Genomic DNA, 23,612 nt, shown 5'->3' with positions numbered 1-23,612 from the left:
GAGTATTCATCTGTGTTATGTGATTATGTGTATTTAAGGTCACTTGTAGAGGAGACTTCCCAGTCTTACTCCTGTTCCATTTCCATGTATTATATTCCTTTTCTTGACCCTTTTAACCCTGTACAAACCCTTACCTTCACTTTGAGAGTCATGGGTTTAGTGGATTGGTTACTAGGAATGTATTCCTCAACTGTTTTTGTTTAAAAGAAAAGTCCGATAACTTTTGTTACTTTCCAAATTATAGGAGTTTTTTTTTAATATTTATTTTTTGGTGTAGCTGGACACAACACAATGCTTTTATTTTTATACGGTGCTGAGGATCAAACCCGGGTCCCGCCCGTGCTAGGTGAGCGCTCTACCGCTGAGCCACAATCCCAGCCCCAGGAGTTCTTATCCTTATTTTTGTGTACTCTCCTTAACACCACCCCCACCCATTTATGGGGTACCTTGTAATATTTTGGTACATGTATACATACAAAGTGTTATGCTCAATTCAGGGTACTTATCCTATGTATCACTTTAAACATCACTTGTTTGTGGTGAGAACATTCAAGATTCTTTTTTATAGGTATTTTGCAATATACAATATGAAATTGTGGAGTAGAGTCAGCTTACTGTTCATTGTGTATGTATACTGCATTCTCTTTATCAGTTCATGTTTAAGGGCAGTTAGGTTAATTAAAAAGAGTGCAGATGTCATACTGATTTTATTTTCTTGGGATTGTGTGACAGTTTTGTTTTTAATTTTTTTGGGAAACATCCACATTGTTTCCATAATGGCTGTAGTATTTCTATTCTTACCAGCAATGTCTAAGCATTCCCTTTCTCCGCGTCTTCCCTAATACTTATCTTTTATCTTACTACTTCTTTCTTTTACCTTTTTAAAATAATAACCATTCTGACTGGAGTGGGGCAATATTTCCTTGTAGTTTGATTTGTATTTCTCTGATGACTAACGTACACATTTTTAATTAAACATGTTTACTAGGTTTTAGACATTATAAATACAGCAATAAGTAAAAAGAACAATTCCTGCCCTTAAGGAGCTTACATTCTTTTATGCTTTGTCTATCTGCCCCTTCTTCCTGTGCCTAATAATTAATACTCATTAAAGAGTTCGAGGTATTCCTACAGTCACTCTCCATGGCTACTATATGAAGTATGGCTTCTTTTATTATTCCAGATGAGAATGCTGAGGCATAGTGGGTTGCAGAGCTAGAAAGTAGCATACTTGTTATAAGTACCTAGGCAGTTTGGCTCCAGAATTCAAACTCTTAATAACTCTGCTCTGTTTCCTTTTGATTTTTAGGTTCGTGTTACCAAGAGATTGTAAGAATAGCATATTAGGATAAATATTTAGGTGAGAGAGTAGAATAGTGATCTAACCTGTTGTTACAAATGAACTTTATCCCTGTCCCACTGAGCACATGATTAAATTGTGGTTAAAAGTATCCTTTTGTATGCTTAATATCTGAGAGTTTCTAGATTAATATTATCAAAAGATTTACCACTCTCTTTTCTTGTTTTTTTTTTTTTTTTTTTTTTTTTTGGTATTGGGGATTGAACTCAGGGACACATGACACCTGAGCCACATCTCCAGCCCTCTTTTATATTTTGTTCAGAGGTAGGGTCTCACTGAATTGCTTAGAGCCTTGCTTTTGCTGAGGGTGGCTTTGAACTTGAGATCCTCCTGCCTCAGCCTCCTGAGCTGCTGAGATTACAGGTGTGATCCACTGCACCTGGTCTTTTCTAGTATCTTTATGTTGCTTGGTGATTTAGGTCATCTTTTAGTGTAAATTGCTATGTAACTTGGAAGATCTAAATCTGTTTTGGCAATCTTCCTGAAAGAGCTACAAAATCTGTCTTCATTCACAGATTAAGTTTCACTGAGAAGAGAGATTGAAATGTTGTTTTCTTGGTTGAATACTACTACTTCCATGTTTTTATTAAAGATAATTCAATTATATATTTATGTATGTTATATTGGATATTTTTTCTCTTAATATCCGTAATTTGATATCATTAACATAGGTGATAATCATAATTCTAGCAAAAATAGTTAACAACTATATTACTGTGTAGTTAGAATACAATTTAATAGAAACTGTTGAAAAGCAGCTTCTTAAATAATCTTATTGTCATTGTAACCATTGATTTGCTTAGCAAATTTTGTGGTGCCCTAACACCCCCATCACCTGCCTGTGTGTTTGTGTGATGCATACACTGCTAAGAGAATCTTCAGGAATAAAAAATGAGGCTCAAATTAATAACATTGTATTATATAGTTAATATAATTACATTGATAGTGAATTCCTGTGATTAAAGAAATAGGACCTAGTGATTTACAAATAAAACTCCATGTAATTGGAAATAATCTGTGCCCTTTAAATCCTTGCTTTTGATTCAGTTAATAACCATGTATGAGGCAGAGTATTATACTATGAGATGATTAGGTTAGCAGTTGTATTCCGAGTCATTACCCTACCTTCATCCTTTGCAGCATGGTACATGACTAACAAAGATATTCCTTGTTTTAATAAATGGGGGCATTGTGTCTGTATTTGCATATCTACATGAACTCTTACACTTAAATCTACGTGAGGTCAAACATTGACTAAGGAACAAGAAATATTAAGATATCAGGACATAAATTAGCTAGCATCTGTTGGATACCTTAATCTGCTGATACATTATTTACTTTTTTTAGTGAGTATTTTTTAGAGCAGTTTTAAGATTTATACTAAAATTGAGCAAAAGTCTGACTGATTTCTCTTATACCCACTGACTCCAGCTCAATCTCTCCTACTGTCCGCATAGTTACCAAAGTGGTACCTTTGTTAGATACAACCTACATTGACAAAGTATTACCATCCAGAGTCTGTAGATTTTGAATTAGAATTCACTCAGTGACATATTCTACAGGTTTTTTACAGCTGTATTACATATCCATCATTACAGTATCATTCATAAAAGTTCTACTGCTCTTAAAACCCCCTGTGCTCTGCCTATTCATTTTCATTCCGGCCTGCACCATCCTGCAACCACTGATCTATTGTCTCCATAGATTTGTTTCTTCAAGAGTACTGTATAATTCAAGTCATGCAGTATGCACTCGTTTCAGATTGAGTTCTTTCACTTAGTAATATTTATTTAAGATTTCTCTTCTTTTCATGGCTTGATTGTTTTTTTCTTTTAAATACCGAGCAATATTCTATTGTCTGTACCACCGTGTGTTTTTCTATTCACTAGTAGAGAATATCTTGGTTGTTTCCAAGTTTTGGCAAGTATGAATAAAGATATGGTAAACATCCTTGTGCAGGTTTCTGTGTGGATTCAACTTATTTGGGTAAATATTAAGTAGTGAGATTGCTAGAGGTACTGATTGATTGTAGTCTATTTATCTGGCATATCACTTTATTTTTAAATAATTCTTATTTTTTTTCCAATTAACAGGGTTACCTTTGTGGTTGTTTTAAAATTTTGAATTATACAGAACTTGATTCTTTTGCTGCATTGTGGAACAACTGCTCTAGCAATGATTACTTCAGAGTTACCAGTGTTACAGTAAGTATTAGAATTTTCTTTCCTGTTTTAAAAAGAAAGATGGATACAGATTCTATATTATAGGGTTCTCTTTGATGAGACACAGTAAATATGTTCTTTGATATTGAGACAGTATGTTTGAAAGTTTAAGTATTCATGTATATAATTACCATATGCATTCATGTCCTTGCTAAGAGAATGTCAGCATGTTCTCTGATATTGAACAGAAAAGATGTTCATGTCCTATATCTGGGCTCAGCAAATTATGACCCAAGAGCCAAATGCTGCCTATTTTTGTAAATTGTTATTGGATCCAGACTAACACTGGTTTTGCTTTATATAGTGTTCTTCACATACATGTTATGGCTGCTTTATACTTTAAATTATGATGATGAATATTATCTCAGAAGCCAAAAAATATTCAATCTGGCCATTTACAAGGAAAAGTGTATTAACTTTAACCCTATATCATACTTTTTGTACCCTCTCCCTGCTCTCCTTTAAATTTTTTAAAAGGCTCTTTTCTATCCCCTGAGATTGAAATTGTTGAGCTATTCTGATTACCTGAAGTAATGTAAGGGAGTACTATTTGATATTTTTGGTGGCATCTCCTTAGATTTGGAGGACAAATTTAGAACTGGAATTTCTTTTGGAATCTCTGGGAAATATATTAACAGTAATAGCAGATACTGTTCATTTCATAGCTATAAATATAAGGATCAATATACTTTGGCCCTATATGATAATGATGGTTTAGCTATAATGAAAGTGATGAATTTAAACATTTATCTTATTACTGGTCCTGTTAATCTATATACCTCTTTTCCAAAGGACAGCCTTCTGATTACTCTCCTGGATATCTTTTTCCCCCTCAGTTCCAAGAAATAAAGCTTTCTAAATTCCTTAACTGGCCTAAAAGATGGTTAATACCTTCCTTTGTTCTTTCTCTCTAATATAGAAAATAGAAGTCTTTTCTACCTACTTACTTCACGCGTCTGTACCTTGATTTGAATATAACACTGATTTTTTTTGCAGTCCCCATGGTTTTTTGTTTGTTTGTTTGCTTTTGCCTTTTGTGTTTATGCACTTCTATTCTATCCTGTCTAACTCAGGTAAGGACTCAGGTATCCACCTATGTGTGTCTCTAGCAAAGTGTTATGCCTCTAACAAAGCTCCTTTGAACCCTCAAGTTTTAGGTAGGTGTCCTTCTTTGCTTCTACATTTCCATATGTTTTTTTTCTTTCACCATGCTTAAAATAACATTCCCTCTCTCATTGTTTCTGATGCATCTCCTAAACTGTGCATTTTTGTGTCTCATTTTTTTTGGTATGATTTGCTCCTGGCACACACTAATATTAGACAGGCCCTCATGTTAATAACTCTTATATGAAACAGGTTATATTTAGACTGTGTTAGTATTTAAAGATGATGTATGGATGTTTAGTGTTATTATGCTTTGTAACTGAAATATTTTCAGAAAAATGTAAATCTGTAATGTCTGTGTATTTAGAGGGAATGGGTAAATGAACTCTGGTTTAGATTTGTCAACTAGAGATAAAGTTGAAAACTAATAAACATGATTTTCTGGGGATTTTGTTGATGTGTTATATATTCTATCACAGCCTTTTGTCTTGGTGACAAAATACCTGAGACAATCAACTTATAAGGAAGATAGATTCATTTTGGCTTATAGTTTCAGAGGTTCTAGTCCATAATCAGTTGTCCCTGTTGAGTTGGTGGTGACAAAATACCTGAGACAATCAACTTATAAGGAAGATAGGTTCATTTTGGCTTATAGTGTCAGAGGTTCTAGTCCATAATCAGTTGTCCCTGTTGAGTTGGTGAGGATCATGGTGGAGAGTATGTGGTTGAGCAAACTGCTCATCTCATGGCAACCAGAAAGCAAAGAGAGAAAGGCAGTGGCTGGAGCCCCAGCATCCCCTTCAAGGGCATGCCTTCACTGCTTCCTAAAGGTTTTATCACTTCCCTGTTTTGCCAAGGGTTGGTGACCAAGTCTTTAACACATGAGCCTTTTAGGGGACATGTTTTCAAACCATAGTACCTGTCTTCATTGTAGAGGAATAAAAACTTCAATTTCCACCATTTGTAAAGTAAAGATAATATATGGGTATAATATTGGAAAATAGTTATGTTCATTCATTTATATATTGTATATGATTACATTTATGCTGTGGCATCAGAGTATTAACTGTAGAGATCTGAAGACCCACAAGTCTAAAATATTAACTGTGAAGTCCTTTTAAGTTTGCTAAGTCGAAGATATTATTTATAATATTATTTATAGTTTTAAATAGAAGATTTGCAAGCAGGGATTAACATGATATGAGAATGTTTTGGTAGTAATGTGTAGAATGGCTTGGACAGAGGGGATGATAAAAACAGGGAGATTAATTGAGATCATTTTGGGGAGTGGTGATCGTGGTAATTAATAATAATGGAAAGAATGAGTGATGATTATTATACTGAGAAGGATGATTGGGGAGGACTTGTTAGCAGGAGGCACAAGAGGAAAAGTGATACCATCATGAATTTGAATAAGAGAATAATAGTGGTGATACAAGTTTGTATAGTAATTTAAAACACACCCATGCACTAAACTTTAAAAAGCAGTTAAATAATGATGTTTCCATTAGCAGAGAGAGCCAGAACTTAATCAGAATTGCCCTTAAGTTTTTTTCATTTTTAAAAATTACAATTAATGCTGGGTACACTGATGCACACATGTAATTCCAGCAGCTTGGGAGGCTCTGAGATAAGAGGATCATGAGTTCAAAGCCAGCCTAAGCAACAGCAAAGTGCTAAACAACTTAGTGAGATCCTGTTTCTAAATAAAATACAAAATAGCGCTGGGGATGTGGCTCAGTGGTCATGGGTCCCTGAGTTCAAGCCCCAGTACAAAAAAAAAACCACGCACACATAAATTATACAAATTAATGGATTTCACTGTGATATTTCCATACATGCATATATTATACATTGATAATTGTCATCCATTCTTTTTCCACCCTTTTCCTCTTCTCATTCTCACCCCCCTTCCCTCCCTCTTCCCATTTCCCACTTTGGACTAATTTTAGATGTATTTGGTGGATGTGAGGTAGCTTTCAAAGAAGCACATATACAAGTTAATAATCTTGAATCAGAGATCTGAAATGTGGTCAGATCTACTGATAAGATATCCAAGTAATTTTTATAGAAGTTATACATTAAGTGGAAGAGATATATCTACAAAGGAGAAAAGAGCAGACACTGAGAATTAAGCTTTAAGGAATCAAAACAAGGAGAGATTAAGAAGAACATTAGTGAAGCAGATTGAAAATAGTAGATTTTGAATTAGGTTTACTATTGCTATTACTATTGTGTATCCTTCCTGCTTTTTGTAATTTTATGTAGTTCCTTAATAGAGTTAGTAATGTAGAATTTAGTGAAGAGATTCTTGTTCATATGATCTATTCTTTTTCAGTGCCATGTTGGAGCCAACCTGTATTGGCTTGTGAAAGCCAAAACTTTCAGGAAGTTTTGAAAGCCAGTTAAATACAACCATAGCCATTATAAAACATTAAGTGACGTAAGCCTAAAATTAAATCATACTAAAAATAAAAATATATACTCAAAATTCATAATTTTCTAATTATTTTGTATATATCACTATTGAGGTTGTAACTTAAGACCTGTTGTATACGTATGGTGGAATATGATTTAATGATGTACTGCATTTCATCATTTCTCAACTCTTTATGCCACTTTGATAGTTTGAAATTGGCTATGGCTATGTAAATATTCCCAGTATTTACACCATGAAAATGAGGAAATACCACAAATCATGATTTGATTTACTGTTTAGTTTATTGTGTACGGAGTTTAGAAAATGAGAGGGAAGTTGTTAAGAATGTGCTCTAAACTTAGAGGTGTGTTAGATATAGCCTTACATTGTGAATAGCACAATATTCTTTTTTTTTTTTTAAAGAGAGAGAGAGACAGAGAGAGAAAGAATTTTAATTTTTTTTTCCCCTGGCGGACACAACATCTTTGTATGTGGTGCTGAGGATCAAACCCAGGCCGCACGCATGCCAGGCAAGAGTGCTACCGCTTGAGCCACATCCCCAGCCCCACAATATTCTTCTAGTATTGAGAATTCTTCTGATTCAGCAAAAAAGTTGCTTGTAGTATTGACTAATGAGTGAAATTCCAACTGATATCTTTTTCATTTCACTTTTACATTCTGTTCATTAAAGTGAATAACAAAAAATACTATTTTTTTTCATGTCAGAAACTGTTGTTTATTCATCAGTTACAACCATAATTTTAGATAAGGATGAAAGAGTTATACTTATCAAAATCATTTTGTGAGAATCAAGTGGCTATGTGGAATTTGTAGTAAAGAGTAGTGTATATTTTAATATTATTTGTAGACTGTATACTATGAATCCTTTATTTTAATAATATTTATAACATTTATAATAACTTACTTTTTAAGAGTCCCTTTAAACATTTTTAAATTAAATTCTTTATTCTAATTTGTCATATACAATGGCAGGATGCAATTCATTTCACATTACACATATAAAGCACAATTTTTCAAGTCACTGATTATACACAAGTATTTTTGTAACATTTGTGTCTTCATACATGTACTTAGAGTTATGATGTCTAACTCATTCCACCATTTACTAGGATTTCTCTGACTTTAAGGATTTTAAAGAATTCCTCCTAACCCTCCATCTTTTTATACTGAAGAATTAGTATTTTGCAGTTGTATTTTGCATTTATATTTTATATATAAGCTGCCCTTTCCACAGTCATTTCCTCCTTTTAATTTTCCTCTTTATTTGGGAGTTCATTTCATTCAATGTTAATGTGATATTAAGGAGGAAGGATAAAAATTTTGGTTTAGTGAAGAGTTTTTCTGAAAGTAGAAATATTAACCACCTGTATTTAGTGATACAGCAGGAGATAAGTAGTAGAATAGCGCTGCATTGTATTTATTAATTAATTTGTTTACTAAAATAATGTTTTCTAGGGATTCAACTAATGAAACTACTGCTCATTCTGATGCTGGCAGCGAACTTGAAGAAACAGAGGTCAAAGGAAAAAGAAAAAGGGGTCGTCCTGGCCGGCCTCCAGTATGTATTTACTTGTCTTCTTTATTTCTTTAATAGTCATGATATAAATGGGTTTTATAATAGCTATTTGTTACTTGTAGTACTAGTGCTGTTAAACACTCTTTTATTATTATTTGTAAAAATTCTAGTGAAGGCTTAGAAATTTTTGGAAACTTTTCTTTGTAAACTAGCTTTGCAGTGATAAGAAAAAGGAAATTATTGTATCTTTTTTTGCCTTCCATATTTGGCGCATCATTTGAAGGCATAGAAGTAGTTCTAACATTTGCATAGGGTATAGTTATTTAAGACTCCTGCTTTTCACTTGAAATTCTTGATTACTTCTTTTTTGATTCTCTATTTTGATGTGCTCTTAAGTGTTCAGTTTGAGAGTACTAGTTTAGAGATCTGGGATTAGACTGAGAATATAGTCTCATTGTTAGATGATTGAGAATTTTAGAAGATATTTAGATATCCTTCCTCTGAGGATACCTGTACATGTTCTAAGACTTTCAGTTAATTAAACATGCATAAACTTTTCAGAGATAATAGTAAAAATATGTCAAGAGATTAAGGCTTGTAGCATTCTGTACTCATGTATGGCAATTTTTGCTACTAGTAGTTGTTTTCCTCCCTCTGATGAATGTTCTTATGAATAATTTTAGCCTACGTTTATAGGAGACATAGTAGTATCATGAATACCGCCACACACATTTACCCAGTTTCCATCTTCAACAAGTAGTATCATGACCCTTCCTACCCGCCTGCTATATACCCATTGTCCATCTTCAGCAGTTCTTTTTTTTAATGTAATTTTTTAATTTATATATGACAGCAGAATGCATTTTCACATCTTCATACATGTGTTTTATATAATGATGAGGGTCTCCTTTCACCATCCATGCTTCCCTTCACCATCCCCTTCTCCCTTCTTTTCCCTCCCATTCAGCAGTTCTCTTGTTTCATCTCTCCACCTCTTTGCTTTCTTTCCTTCTCATGTTATTTTTAAGGCAATCCTAGACATTATTTCATCTGTAAATGTTTGTTTTTTTTCCTTACCAGTAAGTAAGCAAGCAAGTATTTTGTAGAAGCAGACATCAGCTGGTTATCTTGTAATCCAATTTATTCTGACACCATCTATCTGGCATGGGTTCTACCACTGATTCACAATCCCAGTCCATCATCTAGCTGAAGATAGTATCAGATACCATAGGTTGAGGGCTCGGTCCCCAAACTCCCACTACCAGTAGTTATAAGGCCCAGGTTGTTTTGCCTGTGCTTCTAACCCAACTGTCTATAAATTGGGTTTCCTACAGCCCTTTCCTTTGATTAATTTGCTTGAGCAGCTCACAAAACTCAGGGAAATAGTTAGCTTTACCAGTTTATTATAAAGGACATTAGGAAAATGAAGATACAGAGAAGCATAGGTAGAGATATGAGAGAAGGGGCACTGAGCTTTAATACTTGTTGAGGGTGTGCCACCTTCTGGGAACCTCCACATTTCCAGAGGGCCAGAATCTCTCTGAACTCTGGTCTTTGGGGGTTTTATGGAAACTTTATTGCATATCTAATGCTAGTTCACTGGATAGGGAAACCCAGCAAGGCCTGTCTGCTTCAGTACCTTTTTGACCTCTCTCCAGGGTATGGGGCAGGAGGCCTCTGGAATGAGGTGAGTGTCTCATGACCTAGTACCAGGCAAGGATAATTTAGATTGTGGGGGTGGGGGTGGGGGCAGCTCCAAGACAAGAAAGCAAGGGAAGCAGAGTTTGTAGGACCTGCTATAGGGAAGAGAGTTTCTACTTTCTGTGGCCTGCCTTGAGGTCAGAGAGATGATCCAGGAATACATGAAAACAAAAAATATTGATTGTAATACTATAGTCACTTAAAAAAAGTGAGAGCTTACTTTGTTTTCACTGCAATATTAGTATCACACCCCAAGATAACAGTGTTTTATTAATATAACCAAAAAAACACTTATATACTTTGTTGGTTAGAAACGTGATCTAAATTCTACCCACCTGTTGTAGTTTATGGTTATGTTGTTTAACCAGTTATTGTAGATAGATAAATAGATATAAATATAGAAGTCTTTGATAGTGAGTTAATAAGATTTTTTTATATAATTACTTTTCTGTTTGCCAGAATTCTTAGTTACTTATTTTTCCAGGTCAAACTTTTTTTCTTTTTCCAAGATGGAAGGCAAACTTCTTCCATTTGCGTACACACTTGTTACACTTGGTTTTAACTTCTAACTTTATTTAGTGAAATTGCAGCTATATAATCTAATAGGTAAATAGTACATCGACAGGATGAACTTGGAATTGGAAAAAATATCACAGTAAAATAACATTTTAGACTTGTGTTATTTATACTTTGGTCATTATATTCATACTCAGTAGTTCACAGGGCTGTCCACTCCATTTCATGATCAGGGAGACAACACAACACAGTAGAATACTACCTCCTGAGGTGTTTCTTAAAAAAATTTTTTTTTGTTTGTTTTAGTTGTATTTGGACACAATAACTTTATTTTATTTTTATGTGATGCTGAGGATCAAACCCCACATATGCCAGGTGAGCCTTCTACCTCTGAGACACAATACCCAGTCCCCTCCTGAGCTTTTAAATTGGGCTTTGCATTAAGTGGTGATTTTTATGTCATTTAATCCTCGCACCACTTCTATGAAATAGCTCTTCGTGCATTTTACACAGCAGAAAACAGACAGTGAGTAGCAGAATTAGGATTTAAATGAATATCCCAATTCCCATATTCTTTTTCTTAAGGAAGTCAGAATACCAGTCTGTTAATATTGAAATAAATGATTGTCAGAATGATCATATTTGACTTATGTACCAGGTACTTGTTCTGAAGACTGATTGGGCATTTTATGTCAACTACTTCCTTTTTGGATAAATGCAAATTTGAATAATATATAACTAATTTTTTGTAGTTGTAAATAGAGAGCATGTCTTTTTTTAATTTATTTTTATGTGGTGCTAGAGATCGAAACCAGTGCCTTACACGTGCTAGGCAAGCGATTATATATAACTTTGTTTAGCTATGTTTTGTTACATTCTTTAATTTATTCTTATTTCTGCTTCTTTACTTCCTTTAAAAAATTTTAATTGGCCCATAATTGTATGCATTTATTTTTCCTTATTTTTATTTTTTTAATTGGTTGTTCAAAACATTACGAAGCTCTTGACATATCATATTTCATACATTAGATTCAAGTGGGTTATGAACTCCCATTTTTTACCCCAAATACAGATTGTAGAATCACATTGATTACACATCCACATTTTTACACAATGCCATATTAGTAACTATTGTATTCTGCTTCCTTTCCTATCCTCTACTATCCCCCCTCCCCTCCCCTCCCATCTTTTCTCTCTACCCCATCTACGATAATTCATTTATCTCCTTGTTTTTTTTTTCCCATTCCCCTCACAACCTCTTATATGTAATTTTGTATATCCATGAGGGTCTGCTTCCATTTCCATGCAATTTCCCTTTTCTCTCCCTTTCCGTCCCCCGTCATGGCTCTGTTTAATGTTAATCATTTCCTCTTGCTCTTCCTCCCTGCTGTGTTCTTAGTTGCTCTCATTATATCAAAGAAGACATTTGGCATTTGATTTTTAGGGATTGGCTAGCTTCACTTAGCATAATCTGCTCTAGTGCCATCCATTTCCCTGCAAATTCCATGATTTTGTCATTTTTTAGTGCTGCGTAATACTCCATAGTGTATATATGCCACATTTTTTTTTTTTTTTATCCATGCATCTATTGAAGGGCATCTGGGTTGGTTCCACAGTCTAGCTATTGTGAATTGTGCTGCTATGAACATGGATGTGGCAGTATCCTTGTAGTATGCTCTTTTAAGGTATTCAGGGAATAGTCCGAGAAGAGCAATAGCAGGGTCAAATGGTGGTTCCATTCCCAGCTTTCCCAGGAATCTCCATACTGCTTTCCAAATTGGCCACACCAATTTGCAGTCCCACCAGCAATGTACAAGAGTACCCTTTTCCCCACATCCTCGCCAGCACTTGTTGTTGTTTGACTTCATAATGGCTGCCAATCTTACTGGAATGAGATGGTATCTTAGGGTGGTTTTGATTTGCATTTCTCTGACTGCTAGAGATGGTGAGCATTTTTTCACATACTTGTTGATTGATTGTATGTCCTCCTCTGAGAATTGTCTGTTCAGGTCCTTGGCCCATTTGTTGATTGGGTTATTTGTTATCTTATTGTTTAATTTTTTGAGTTCTTTGTATACTCTGGATATTAGGGCTCTATCTGAAGTGTGAGGAGTAAAAATTTATTCCCATGATGTAGGCTTCCTATTTACCTCTCTTATTATTTCTCTTGCTGTGAAAAAACTTTTTAGTTTAAGTAAGTCCCATTTGTTGATTCTTGTTATTAACTCTTATGCTATGGGTGTCCTATTAAGGAATTTGGAGCCCGACCCCACAATATGTAGATCGGAGCCAACTTTTTCTTCTAAGAGACGCAGAGTCTCTGATTTGATATGAAGCTCCTTGATCCATTTTGAGTTAACTTTTGTGCATGGCGAGAGGAGGGGATTCAGTTTCATTTTGTTGCATATGTATTTCCAGTTTTCCCAACACCATTTGTTGAAGATGCTATCCTTCCTCCATTGCATGCTTTTAGCCCCTTTATCAAATATATTTGTATCTTTGTGGATTAGTCTCTGTGTCCTCTATTCTGTACCATTGGTCCACCCACCTGTTTTGGTACCAGTACCATGCTGTTTTTGTTACTATTGCTCTGTAATATAGTTTGAAATCTGGTGTCGCTATACCGCCCGATTCACACTTCCTGCTTAGAGTTGCTTTTGCTATTCTGGGTCTTTTATTTTTCCATATGAATTTCATGATTGCTTTATCTATTTCTACAAGAAATGCTGTTGGGATTTTGATTGGCATTGCATTAAACCTATAGAGAGCTTTTGGTAATATCGCTATTTTGATGATGTTAGTTCTGCCTATCCATGAACAGGGTATATTTTTCCATCTTCTAAGATCTTCTTCTATTTCTCTCTTTAGGGTTCTGTAGTTTTCATTGTATAAATCTTTCACCTCTTTTGTTAGGTTGATTCCCAAGTATTTTATTTTTTTTTGAGGATATTTTGAATGGGGTGTTTTCCCTCATTTCCGTTTCAGAAATTTTGTCGCTGATGTACAGAAATGCCTTTGATCTATGCGTATTGATTTTATATCTTGCCACTTTGCTGAATTCATTTATTAGTTCTAGTAGTGTTTTTGTAGACCCTTTTGGGTCTTCTAGGTATAGAATCATGGCACCTGCAAATAGTGATAATTTAAGATCTTCTTTTTCTATTTTTATGCCTTTAATGTCTTTCGTCTGTCTAATTGCTCTGACCAGTGCTTCGAGAACTATATTGAATAGAAGTGGTGAGAGAGGGCATCCCTGTCTTGTTACAGATTTTAGAGGGAATGCCTTCCATTTTTCTCCATTCAGAATGATGCTAGCCTGTGGCTTAGCATAGATAGCTTTTACAATGTTGAGGTAAGTTCCTGTTATCCCTAGTTTTTCTAGTGTTTTGAACATAAAGGTATGCTGTACTTTGTCGAATGCTTTTTCTGCATCTATCAAGATGATCATATGGTTGTTATCTTTAAGTCTATTGATGTGGTGAATAACATTTATTGATTTTCGTATATTGAACAATCCTTGCATCCCAGGGATGAATCCTACTTGATCATGGTACACAATTTTTATGATGTGTTTTTGTATCCAATTCGCCAGAATTTTATTGAGGACTTTTGCATCTAGGTTCATTAGAGGTATTGGTCTGTAGTTTTCTTTCTTTGAGGTGTCTTTGTCTGGTTTTGGAATCAGGGTGATGTTGGCCTCATAGAATGAATTTGGAAGAGCTCCCTCTTTTTCTATTTCCTGAAATAACTTGAAAAGTATTGGTATTAATTCTTCTTTAAAGGTTTTGTAAAACTCCGCTGTATACCCATCCGGTCCTGGGCTTTTCTTGGTTGGTAGTCTTTTGATGGCTTCTTCTATTTCATCCATTGATATTGGTCTGTTCAAATTGTGTGTATCCTCCTGACTCAGTCTGGGCAAATCATATAACTTAAGAAATTTATCGATGTCTTCGCTATCTTCTATTTTATTGGAATATAGGACTTCAAAATAATTCCTAATTATCTTCTGTATTTCTGTAGTATCTGTTGTGATGTTGCCTTTTTCATCCCGTATGTTAGTAATTTGAGTTCTCTCTCTTCTTCTCTTCGTTAGCATAGCTAACGATTTTATTTATTTTTTCGAAGAACCAACTTTTAGTTTTGTCAATTTTTTCAATAGTTTCTTTTGTTTCCATTTCGTTGATTTCCGCTCTGATTTTAATTATTTCTTGCCTTCTGCTACATTTGCTGTTGGTTTGCTCTTCCTTTTCTAGGGTTTTGAGATGAAGTGTGAGCTCATTTATTTGTTGATTTTTTCTTTTTTTGAGGAATGACCTCCAGGCGATGAATTTCCCTCTTAAAACTGCTTTCATTGTGTCCCATAGATTTCGATATGTTGTGTCTATATTTTCATTTATCTCTAAGAATTTTTTGATTTCCTCCTTTATGTCTTCTGTAACCCATTGATCATTCAGTAACATATTGTTCATTTTCCATGTGATGTAGGATTTTTCCTTCCTTCTTTAATCATTGATTTCCAGTTTCATTCCATTATAATCAGATAAAATTCATGGTATTATCTCCACCCCTTTATATTTACTGAGGGTTGCCCTATTGCAGAATATATGGTCTATTTTTGAGAAGGATCCATGTGCTGCTGAGAAAAAAAGTATATCCAGTTGATGATGGTTGATATATTCTATATATGTCAGTTAAGTCTAGGTTATTGATTGTGATATTGAGTTCTATAGTTTCTTTATTCAACTTTTGTTTGGAGGATCTGTCCAATGGTGAGAGAGTTGTGTTGAAGTCACCCATAATTATTGTGTTGTGGTCTATTTGATTCTTGAACTTGAGTAGAATTTGTTTTATGAATGTCACAGCATCATTATTTGGTGCATAAATATTGATAATTGTTATGTCTTGTTGGTGAATGGTTCCTTTTAACAGTATATAATGTCCTTCCTTATCCCTTTTGATTAACTTAGTCTTTTTTTTTTAAAGAGAGAGAGAGAGAGAGAATTTTTTAATATTTATTATATTTTAGTTCTCGGCGGACACAACATCTTTGTTTGTATGTGGTGCTGAGGATCGAACCCGGGCCACATGCATGCCTTGCGAACGCACTACTGCTTGAGGCACATCCCCAGCCCTTTAACTTAGTCTTGAAGTCGATTTTATTCGATATGAGGATTGCCACCCCTGCTTGCTTACGAGGACCTTGTGCGTGGTATATTTTTTCCCAACCTTTCACCTTCAGCCTGTGTATGTCTTTTCCAATCATATGTGTCTTTTGGAGGCAGCATATTGTTGGATTTGTTTTTTTTAATCCATGTTACCAGCCTATGTCGCTTTATTGGAGAGTTTAAGACATTAACATTCAGAGTTACTATTGATATATGGTTTGTACTGCCAGCCATGTTTGATTATTTATCTTTTTTTTAAAATTTAGTTTGTTTCTCCATGATAAGCTCCCCCCCCCGCCCTCTGTCATTACCGAGGCACTTCCCACTGTTGGTTTTGGTTATTGTTTTTCATTTCTTCCTCGTGTAGTGTTTTGCTCAAGATGCTTTGCAATGCTGGTTTTCTGGCTGCAAATTCTTTTAACGTTTGTTTGTCATGAAAGATTTTTATTTCGTTGTCGTACCTGAAGCTTAATTTTGCTGGATACAAAATTTGTTGGCATCCATTGTCTTTCAGTGTTTGAAATACGTTGTTCCAGAATCTTCTTGCTTTCAGCGTCTGTGATGAAAAACCGTTGTTAACCTTATTGTTTTACCCCTGAATGTAATCTGCCTCCTTTCTCTTGTAGCTTTTAATATTTTCTCTTTGTTCTGTATATTGGATATCATCATAACCATGTGTCTTGGCGTTGGTCTACTGTGATTTTGTATGCTCGGTGTCCTGTGTGCATCTACAATTTGTATATCATTTTCCTTTTTTATTTCTGGAAAGTTTTCTATAATTATTTCATCCAGCAGGTTGCTCAGTCCCTTGGTTTGAACCTCTATACCTTCCTCTATCCCGATGACTCTTAAGTTTGGTTTTTTTATGTTATCCCATATCTCTTGGATGTTTTTCTCGTGATTTTTTACCAGCCTTTCTGAGTTGGCTAGACTCTTTTCAAGATGATATATTTTGTCTTCATTATCTGACGTTCTGGCTTCTACTTGCTCCACTCTGTTAGTGATACTCTCATTTGAGTTTTTATTTTGTTTTATAGTTTCCTTTATTTCTAGAATTATTGTTTGATTTTTTTATAATCTCTATTTCCTGATAAAGATGCTTAATTTCTTCTTTTATCTGTTTATGTAATTCATTTTCAGTGTGTTCTTTCACTGTTTGAATTTGCTGTCTCATAGCCTCTTTAAGGTTCCTTTCCATCTGTCTAAGGTATTCCTTGAGTTTTTTATTTGACCATTTTTTCTGATGCCTCTAGGTCCTCCTGAATATTTAGGCTGTCCTGCATTGTTTGTACTCCTTTTCTTCCTTGATTTTTCATGCTACTCATGTTACTTCTTGTTCTGTTTGACTGCTGAGTTACTGTTTACTCCTATAAATTTATTTGATGCTTGGGAGGAAAGGTATTAGAAGGGAAGGGAAGAAGTCACTAAAGAGAATGAGAGTAAGCAGGTAGAATTCAAGGAAGGGCGAATAAGAAAATTGAAAAGAAATGAAAAGACAAAAGAAAAAAATAGAAAATAAAAAAAAGGAAAAAAATTTAAAAAAAATAATAAAAAAATTAAAATTAAAAAAAATAAAAAATTTAAAAAACAACAAAAAAATGAAAATTAAAAAAAAACCCAAATTTAAAAAAAAATCAATAAATGCAATCTTAGAGTATGATTAACTTCTCTTCTAGTAGGTGGAGCCATGCCCACCGGGCCAAGCTTCTCCTCTCAATACTCGGGAACCAATCACTGTGCAGCAGCTCCTCCTTTCAGACTGGGTGGGTCTCCAATCCTGAGTGCCCAGGGCCTTCTCTTGTGTCTAGTCACTTCCCCACTTTTCCTCAATCCAGGCCCCGCTCACCAGTGATGCTCACCACAATACTGGCTACATGCCAGGTCTGCTGCTCCCGGGAGCCTTATTTTCATGAACGACTGGGCACATTCTCCCTGTTTGCCATTCCCTCAGACCCTAAGTTTGTAGAGGTTGGGGCTGAGAACCCTCAGCGAATTTTGCTTGTTCTCTGGTAGCCACGCCCCCGGTAGCTGGTGCAAGAGACCTTAGGTGTCAGCACTGGTGGGAGCGGTAGCCGGGAGTTTCATGCCGCGGGTCCCGCGCCACTCCTGATTCCCTCGGTCTGGCTATCGCGCTCACGGAGAGCTGGGAGGGGCCCTTAAGGTTCCCCCGCTGTGTGGAGATGGAAGGCTAGGGAATTACACACCTGTACCCGCAGGTTTCAATGAAGTTATCTCCTCTGCTGCATTCTGGTGATGTCAGTTCTCTGCCATGGTGGTATCCCATGCAAATGCCTACAGTTTGTTCCCTTTGCCACGTGACCAGTGCAACAGGTGGGTTCTGACTGGTTCTCCCAAGCCCCGTTTCAATCCTGTGGCCACTGCCTATGAGGCTCGGTTGGCATTAACCTCTGTAGGTTCAGAAGGGCCGACCAGTTGTTTCGGCGGGTTCGGTTAGTGCTGAGTCACAGCAGTTTGTCTGCGAGAAGCAGGTGAACGAGAGCTTGAATTCAGCCGATCAGGGCTCTGTGTGTTCTGAGAGGCCCAGACTGTTCGCCCCAGATCCATGTCAGCTCAGCATTGCCTAGTGATCCTGAGCAAACAGCATTTAGACAGTTTACGCCTCCCTATGCCAGTACAGCTGAAGAGGTCAGAGACTTGATCTCTCACCATGTTTGATCTAATTGTATGCATTTATGAGGTACATTATGCATTGTGTACACAATGTATAATGATTAAATTAGGGGAATTGTTGTATCTAGTCCAAGTTTGTTAAGTTTTATGTGTTTGGGTATTTATCTTTTTTTTTTGCTTTTTAAAAAATATTGTGTTTTTTTTTAAGTTGTATATAATACCTTTATTTTATTTTTATGTGGTGGGGAGGATCAAACCCAGTGCCCCATATGTGCTAGGCAAGCAGTATACTGCTGAGCCACAACCCCACCTCATATTTATTGCTTTTTCAAAAGGGTTTATCTATGTTTGTTAATGGATTACTTTTTAAGGGGACTTATTCTGTTTTTATTCATTCGGTTAAGTATAAACAGTCTTAAGGGCATACTAATAGGAACAGTTTTGCTTTCCTTGTTAACATAGTATTTGTTGTTATTGCATCTCTTTATGCAAATAATTACAGGCTTACCTCAGAGACATTGCAGATTTGGTTGTAGAACACCACAATAAAGTGAGTCATACCAATTTTTTATTTCCCAGGACAAGTAAAAATTATGTTTATACTGTATTGTTGTGTGTTAAGCGTGCCATAGCATTGTATCTAAAAATGTATACCTTAGTTAAAATACATTTTGGGAAAAAATGCTAAGTCATTTGACCCCTGAGTGAGTCATTTTGCTTTTTTGGTGGAAGATCTTACCTGCCTATTGATAGTTGCTGAGTGATTAGGGTGGTGGTTGTTGAGCCAGGCTTGTGATTGCTGTTGAATGTGGCTCTGTAAATTTCTTAATATAAGATAATAACGAAGTTTGTCACTGCAGTTGACTCTTCTGTTAATGGACAATTTCTCTGTATCGTTCATTGCTCTTTGTGTTAGTATCTTATTCATTCTGTCAAAATTGCAGTCAGTTCTTTCAAGCCCTGCCTTTGCTTTATCAACTAAAGTTATGTAGTACTCAGCCCTTTTTTTGTCATTTAAGCATTGTTCACAGCATTTTCTCAGAAGCCATTTCGATCTCTAGAAAATCTTTCTTCACTCATCTTTCAGTAGCAACTTCTCAGCTACTAAAGTTTTATCATGAGATTACACCAATTTATTCACATCCCCAGGCTTATCCCTAGTTGTTCTTATTATTTCTAGCACATGTGCAGAGTCTTCCTCTGCAGAAGTCCTCGGCCCTGAAAATCATCTATGAGGGTTGGAATCAACTTATTTTAAACTCCTATTAATGCTGGTATTTGGCCTCCTCCCATGAATCACATCTGTTCATAATAGAATGTATGATGGTAAATCCTTTCCAGAAGATTTTCCATTGATTTTCCCCAGATTCATCAGAGGAATCATTCTGTGTGGCAGCGGTAGTATTTTTATTTAGTATTTTTCAAATATAAGATTTGGAAGTCACAAATACTCTTTGAACCACTGGCTGCAGAATGGATGTTATTAGCAGGAAAGAAAACAACATTAATCTCATTGTAAATTTCCATCAGATGACCAGGTGCATTGTCAATTGAAAGTACTAATTAGCAAAGAACACTCCCACCCCATGCCCAAAAAGCAGTAGGCCTGAACAGTGGGATATTGTAAATAGATGTCTCGTCATTCAGGTTTTATTGTTGCATTTATAAAACATTGCACATTTAGTATAATTCTTAAGGACCCTAGGATTTTCAGAATAGTAATTGAATGTTGATTTTAGCTTAAAGTCACCATTTGGCTTAGTCCACAGCAAGTCAACCTGTTCTTTGAAGCCTTGAATGCAGGCATTTACACATCCTTCTCTAGCACCTTCTTCTATTGTAAGGTATTTCATCTACATCGGAAGCCTCTTGTTTGGTATAGCAATTATCAGTTATCTTGTCTAGATGTTCTGGGTAACAGGGAATAGGGAGACTTGAGGAGAGGAAGACATGCTCCAGGACCACCAGTTATTGGAGCAGCTAGAACACAATACCATTTATTGATTAAACTCACCTTATTGTATTTACTTTGTAAGAGTAAAGCAAAGATCCCTAATCATGGATCACCACAATAAGTGAAAAATCATATTTTTTCACAATATGAAAATAATTTCATATTTTTTCATATGAAATATAAGTATTACCAAAATTTTCAGAGACAGGAAATGAGCACATACTGTTGGAAAAATGGCACAATAGACTTTAGTTGATGCAGAATTTCCACAGACCTTCACAGTTAATGTGAAATTCTAGAATATGAGGAGTGCTTTGAAAGATATCTTAACACTATGCAGTATCATGCTTATACCATTGTGATTGTAGTGATAAAACATCTTAGATATGTCTACACACAACACTTCTTTGGTGATCACATCCAATCTCATGACTAACCTTACATCTCAGATTTATGTCTTTATTTCAGAGATTATGACTTGTATTCAGATACCTTTTGAGCTCTTCATTTAGATATTTAGTGGGCCTAAAGTGTTTAAAAACCTATAAACTCTGAGTTTCCTATCTTCTGCCCACCTCATCAGTAATGGCAGGCTTTTCCTTGTAATTGCTCAGATCAACTTTGGAGTTATCCTTGATTCTTTCTTAACCTGTATTCAGTCTGTTAGGAAATCCTCTTTAGTCTAATTGCAAATATTATCTACCATTTTTTAAATTCAAACTATTAAAATAGTTTAAGCTAACATGTGCTTTTGCTCAAACCTATCAGACTTGTTCCTTGTCTTAAGGTCCTGTTTCAAAGTGTAAATTTTTGTGTGCCCCTCTCCCCACTTTCCCCAATATAGCTTTCTCTCTTTCCTTCTTTCAGTTCTTGCTCAGAGGTCGTTTTTTTTCAATAAGCCCTCTCTTAATGATAGTATTTACCATTACAAATTCTCATCCCAACCTGGCTACCTTTTCTGATTTTGCATGTTTATATTTGTGCACACCTGTTTTACTCCCTATTTCCATGGGACTTAATTGCCATCCAACACAGTACAGTCATCCCTGAGTATCTTTGGAAGATTGTTCCAGGTCCGATACCAAACTCCAAGATGTTCAGGTCTTTTATGTAAAACTGTGTAGTAAATATGTGAAGTTTACTTCAGAAACCCAAACTGTGTAGTATTACATGTAAACGACATATAGATTTTCTTGTGCTTGATATCATCTATAGATTAATTTATAATACCTAATTCAATAAATGCTATTTAAAGGGTTATTACACTCTTTTGTTCAGAGAATAATGTTCAAGGGGAAAAGTCTGTACATGTTCAGAAAAGATGTAACCATTGAAGACCTAACTACATCCTATATATCAGCCACAACATATTTTCAGTTATTGATTGGTTGAATCCAGTATTGGATAGGGAGGATCAACTGTGTACATCTTACTTAATTTGCTTATTGTCTGTCTCCTTCAACTAGAAGGCAAGCCTGCACCATGGCACTGATTTTTTTTTTTCTGTGTGATTTATTTACTAGTGTCTGACCTTTATTAAGTGCTTAGTAAATATTTATTGAGTAAATGATTAAATCAGCACTTTTTTCTTCCCCTAGTGTTTTAAAAGGCTTTTATTTTAAAATAATTTTACACATTCTAAGAATTTCCAGACACTCTGTACAGATTGTCCAAAAGTTAACTTTTTTTTTTCCATTTTCTTTATCATATTTTTGGTTTTTTTGTGCATGTACTTGTGTACAACTCTTTCCCTCTGTGTACACACATCTGCGTAAATATATCTATATAGTGTATATGAAATGTTATGTCCTTATTATTTTTGAACTGTTTTAAAGACATAGTGCTATTTTACTTTTAATACTTTAGTATGAATTTTGTAGAAATCAAAAACATTCTACATAATCATGATAGTACAGTTATGAAAATGAGGAAAACGGTATTGACATAACACTTGCCCTAATGATGCCTAAAAGAAAAGAAAAACATTAAATTTTTTCTAACTTTGGATTCAGTGGTTTCGTGTTGCTTTTAGTTTTCATATATGTCAGTACTTCTATAACTAACTCATCTTAATGTCCCTGCTCTTGTGTTTTTTTAAGGATTTTGTTCCCTTTGTCCTAATTACATGAGGACCAGTACTTTTGTATCTTCAACTTTATTCAACTTTCAGATTGGCATAGTCTGAGTAGGAGAGGTAAATAAAAAGATGCAGTTTAAAAAAAAATTCTCCTTCTATATGTATAAATAGACAAATATAAACAATGAGTACGATATAGGTTAACAGATGATTTTTATAATAATTATATAATTATTTATAATAATTGTATCATAAATTAAGGCTTTCATTTAGAATATTGTAAATTTCATATTTAAATTAGTTTTAATGGCTAGAGAGAAGTACCATAATTAATCAAGTCCTTATTGTTCACTATTCTAAACCATGCTAACATAAACTATTTTACAAATCAATTTAGCTGTAAAGCCGTTGGTTTTGTTTAAAATTCCTAACAGTGGAGTTGAGTAGTCAGAAAGGTATCCACTATTTTCCTAATCTTTTTTCTTTTTCTCTTTTTGTGGTGCTGAGGCTTGAACTCATGGCCACCTGCATGCTAGGCAAATGCTTTACCAAGGATCTACATTCCTAGCCCTTTTTAAAGATTTTGATGTGTATTATTTACCATCACAGAGCAATATATATGGCACTCCCCATTTTACCTTTACAGTGATTGTAAATCTTTGCTAATTTTTAAGTGGTAAAGCTTTCAATACTTTTAAAAATATTTGTTATTTATGTTTCGTGAAATTTAACATTTCCTGCACTATACTTTGCATTTTTATTTTTCAAAGAAACAAAAAAGTCTACAGAATAATTTTTACAGCTTTAAGTCTGTGTACATTTGAATTTATATTTGTCAGTTGAACTTGTGTCTCTTTTTCTTCTGTCAAGCTAGCTTTATTGACTTTTTCTTAATTTTTCACTTTTCCTTCTGACTAGTTAATTAG

At 34.9% G+C, this 23,612-nt stretch overlaps 1 protein-coding gene across 2 annotated transcripts in view; it reads left to right on the top strand.

Annotated features, from left to right (window-relative positions):
* STAG1 (STAG1 cohesin complex component) overlaps positions 1 to 23,612 on the top strand; it is a gene marked incomplete at its 3' end in the record, with an annotated part of 366,347 nt that overhangs the window by 97,845 nt on the left and 244,890 nt on the right. For both annotated transcript variants that reach the window (XM_081301202.1, XM_081301201.1), the window contains exons 2-3: positions 3,454 to 3,564; positions 8,582 to 8,684. In XM_081301202.1, coding sequence (XP_081157328.1) covers positions 3,536 to 3,564; positions 8,582 to 8,684 — 132 coding nt within the window. In that variant the 5' untranslated portion in view covers positions 3,454 to 3,535. The remainder of the gene's footprint in view (positions 1 to 3,453; positions 3,565 to 8,581; positions 8,685 to 23,612) is intronic.

This window comes from Spermophilus citellus (assembly GCF_964194105.1).
Source record: "Spermophilus citellus genome assembly, chromosome: 7".
NCBI lineage: Eukaryota > Metazoa > Chordata > Mammalia > Rodentia > Sciuridae > Spermophilus > Spermophilus citellus.
The sequence above is the reverse complement of the archived record's forward strand: the minus strand, read 5'-3'. Positions and strand labels throughout refer to the sequence as shown.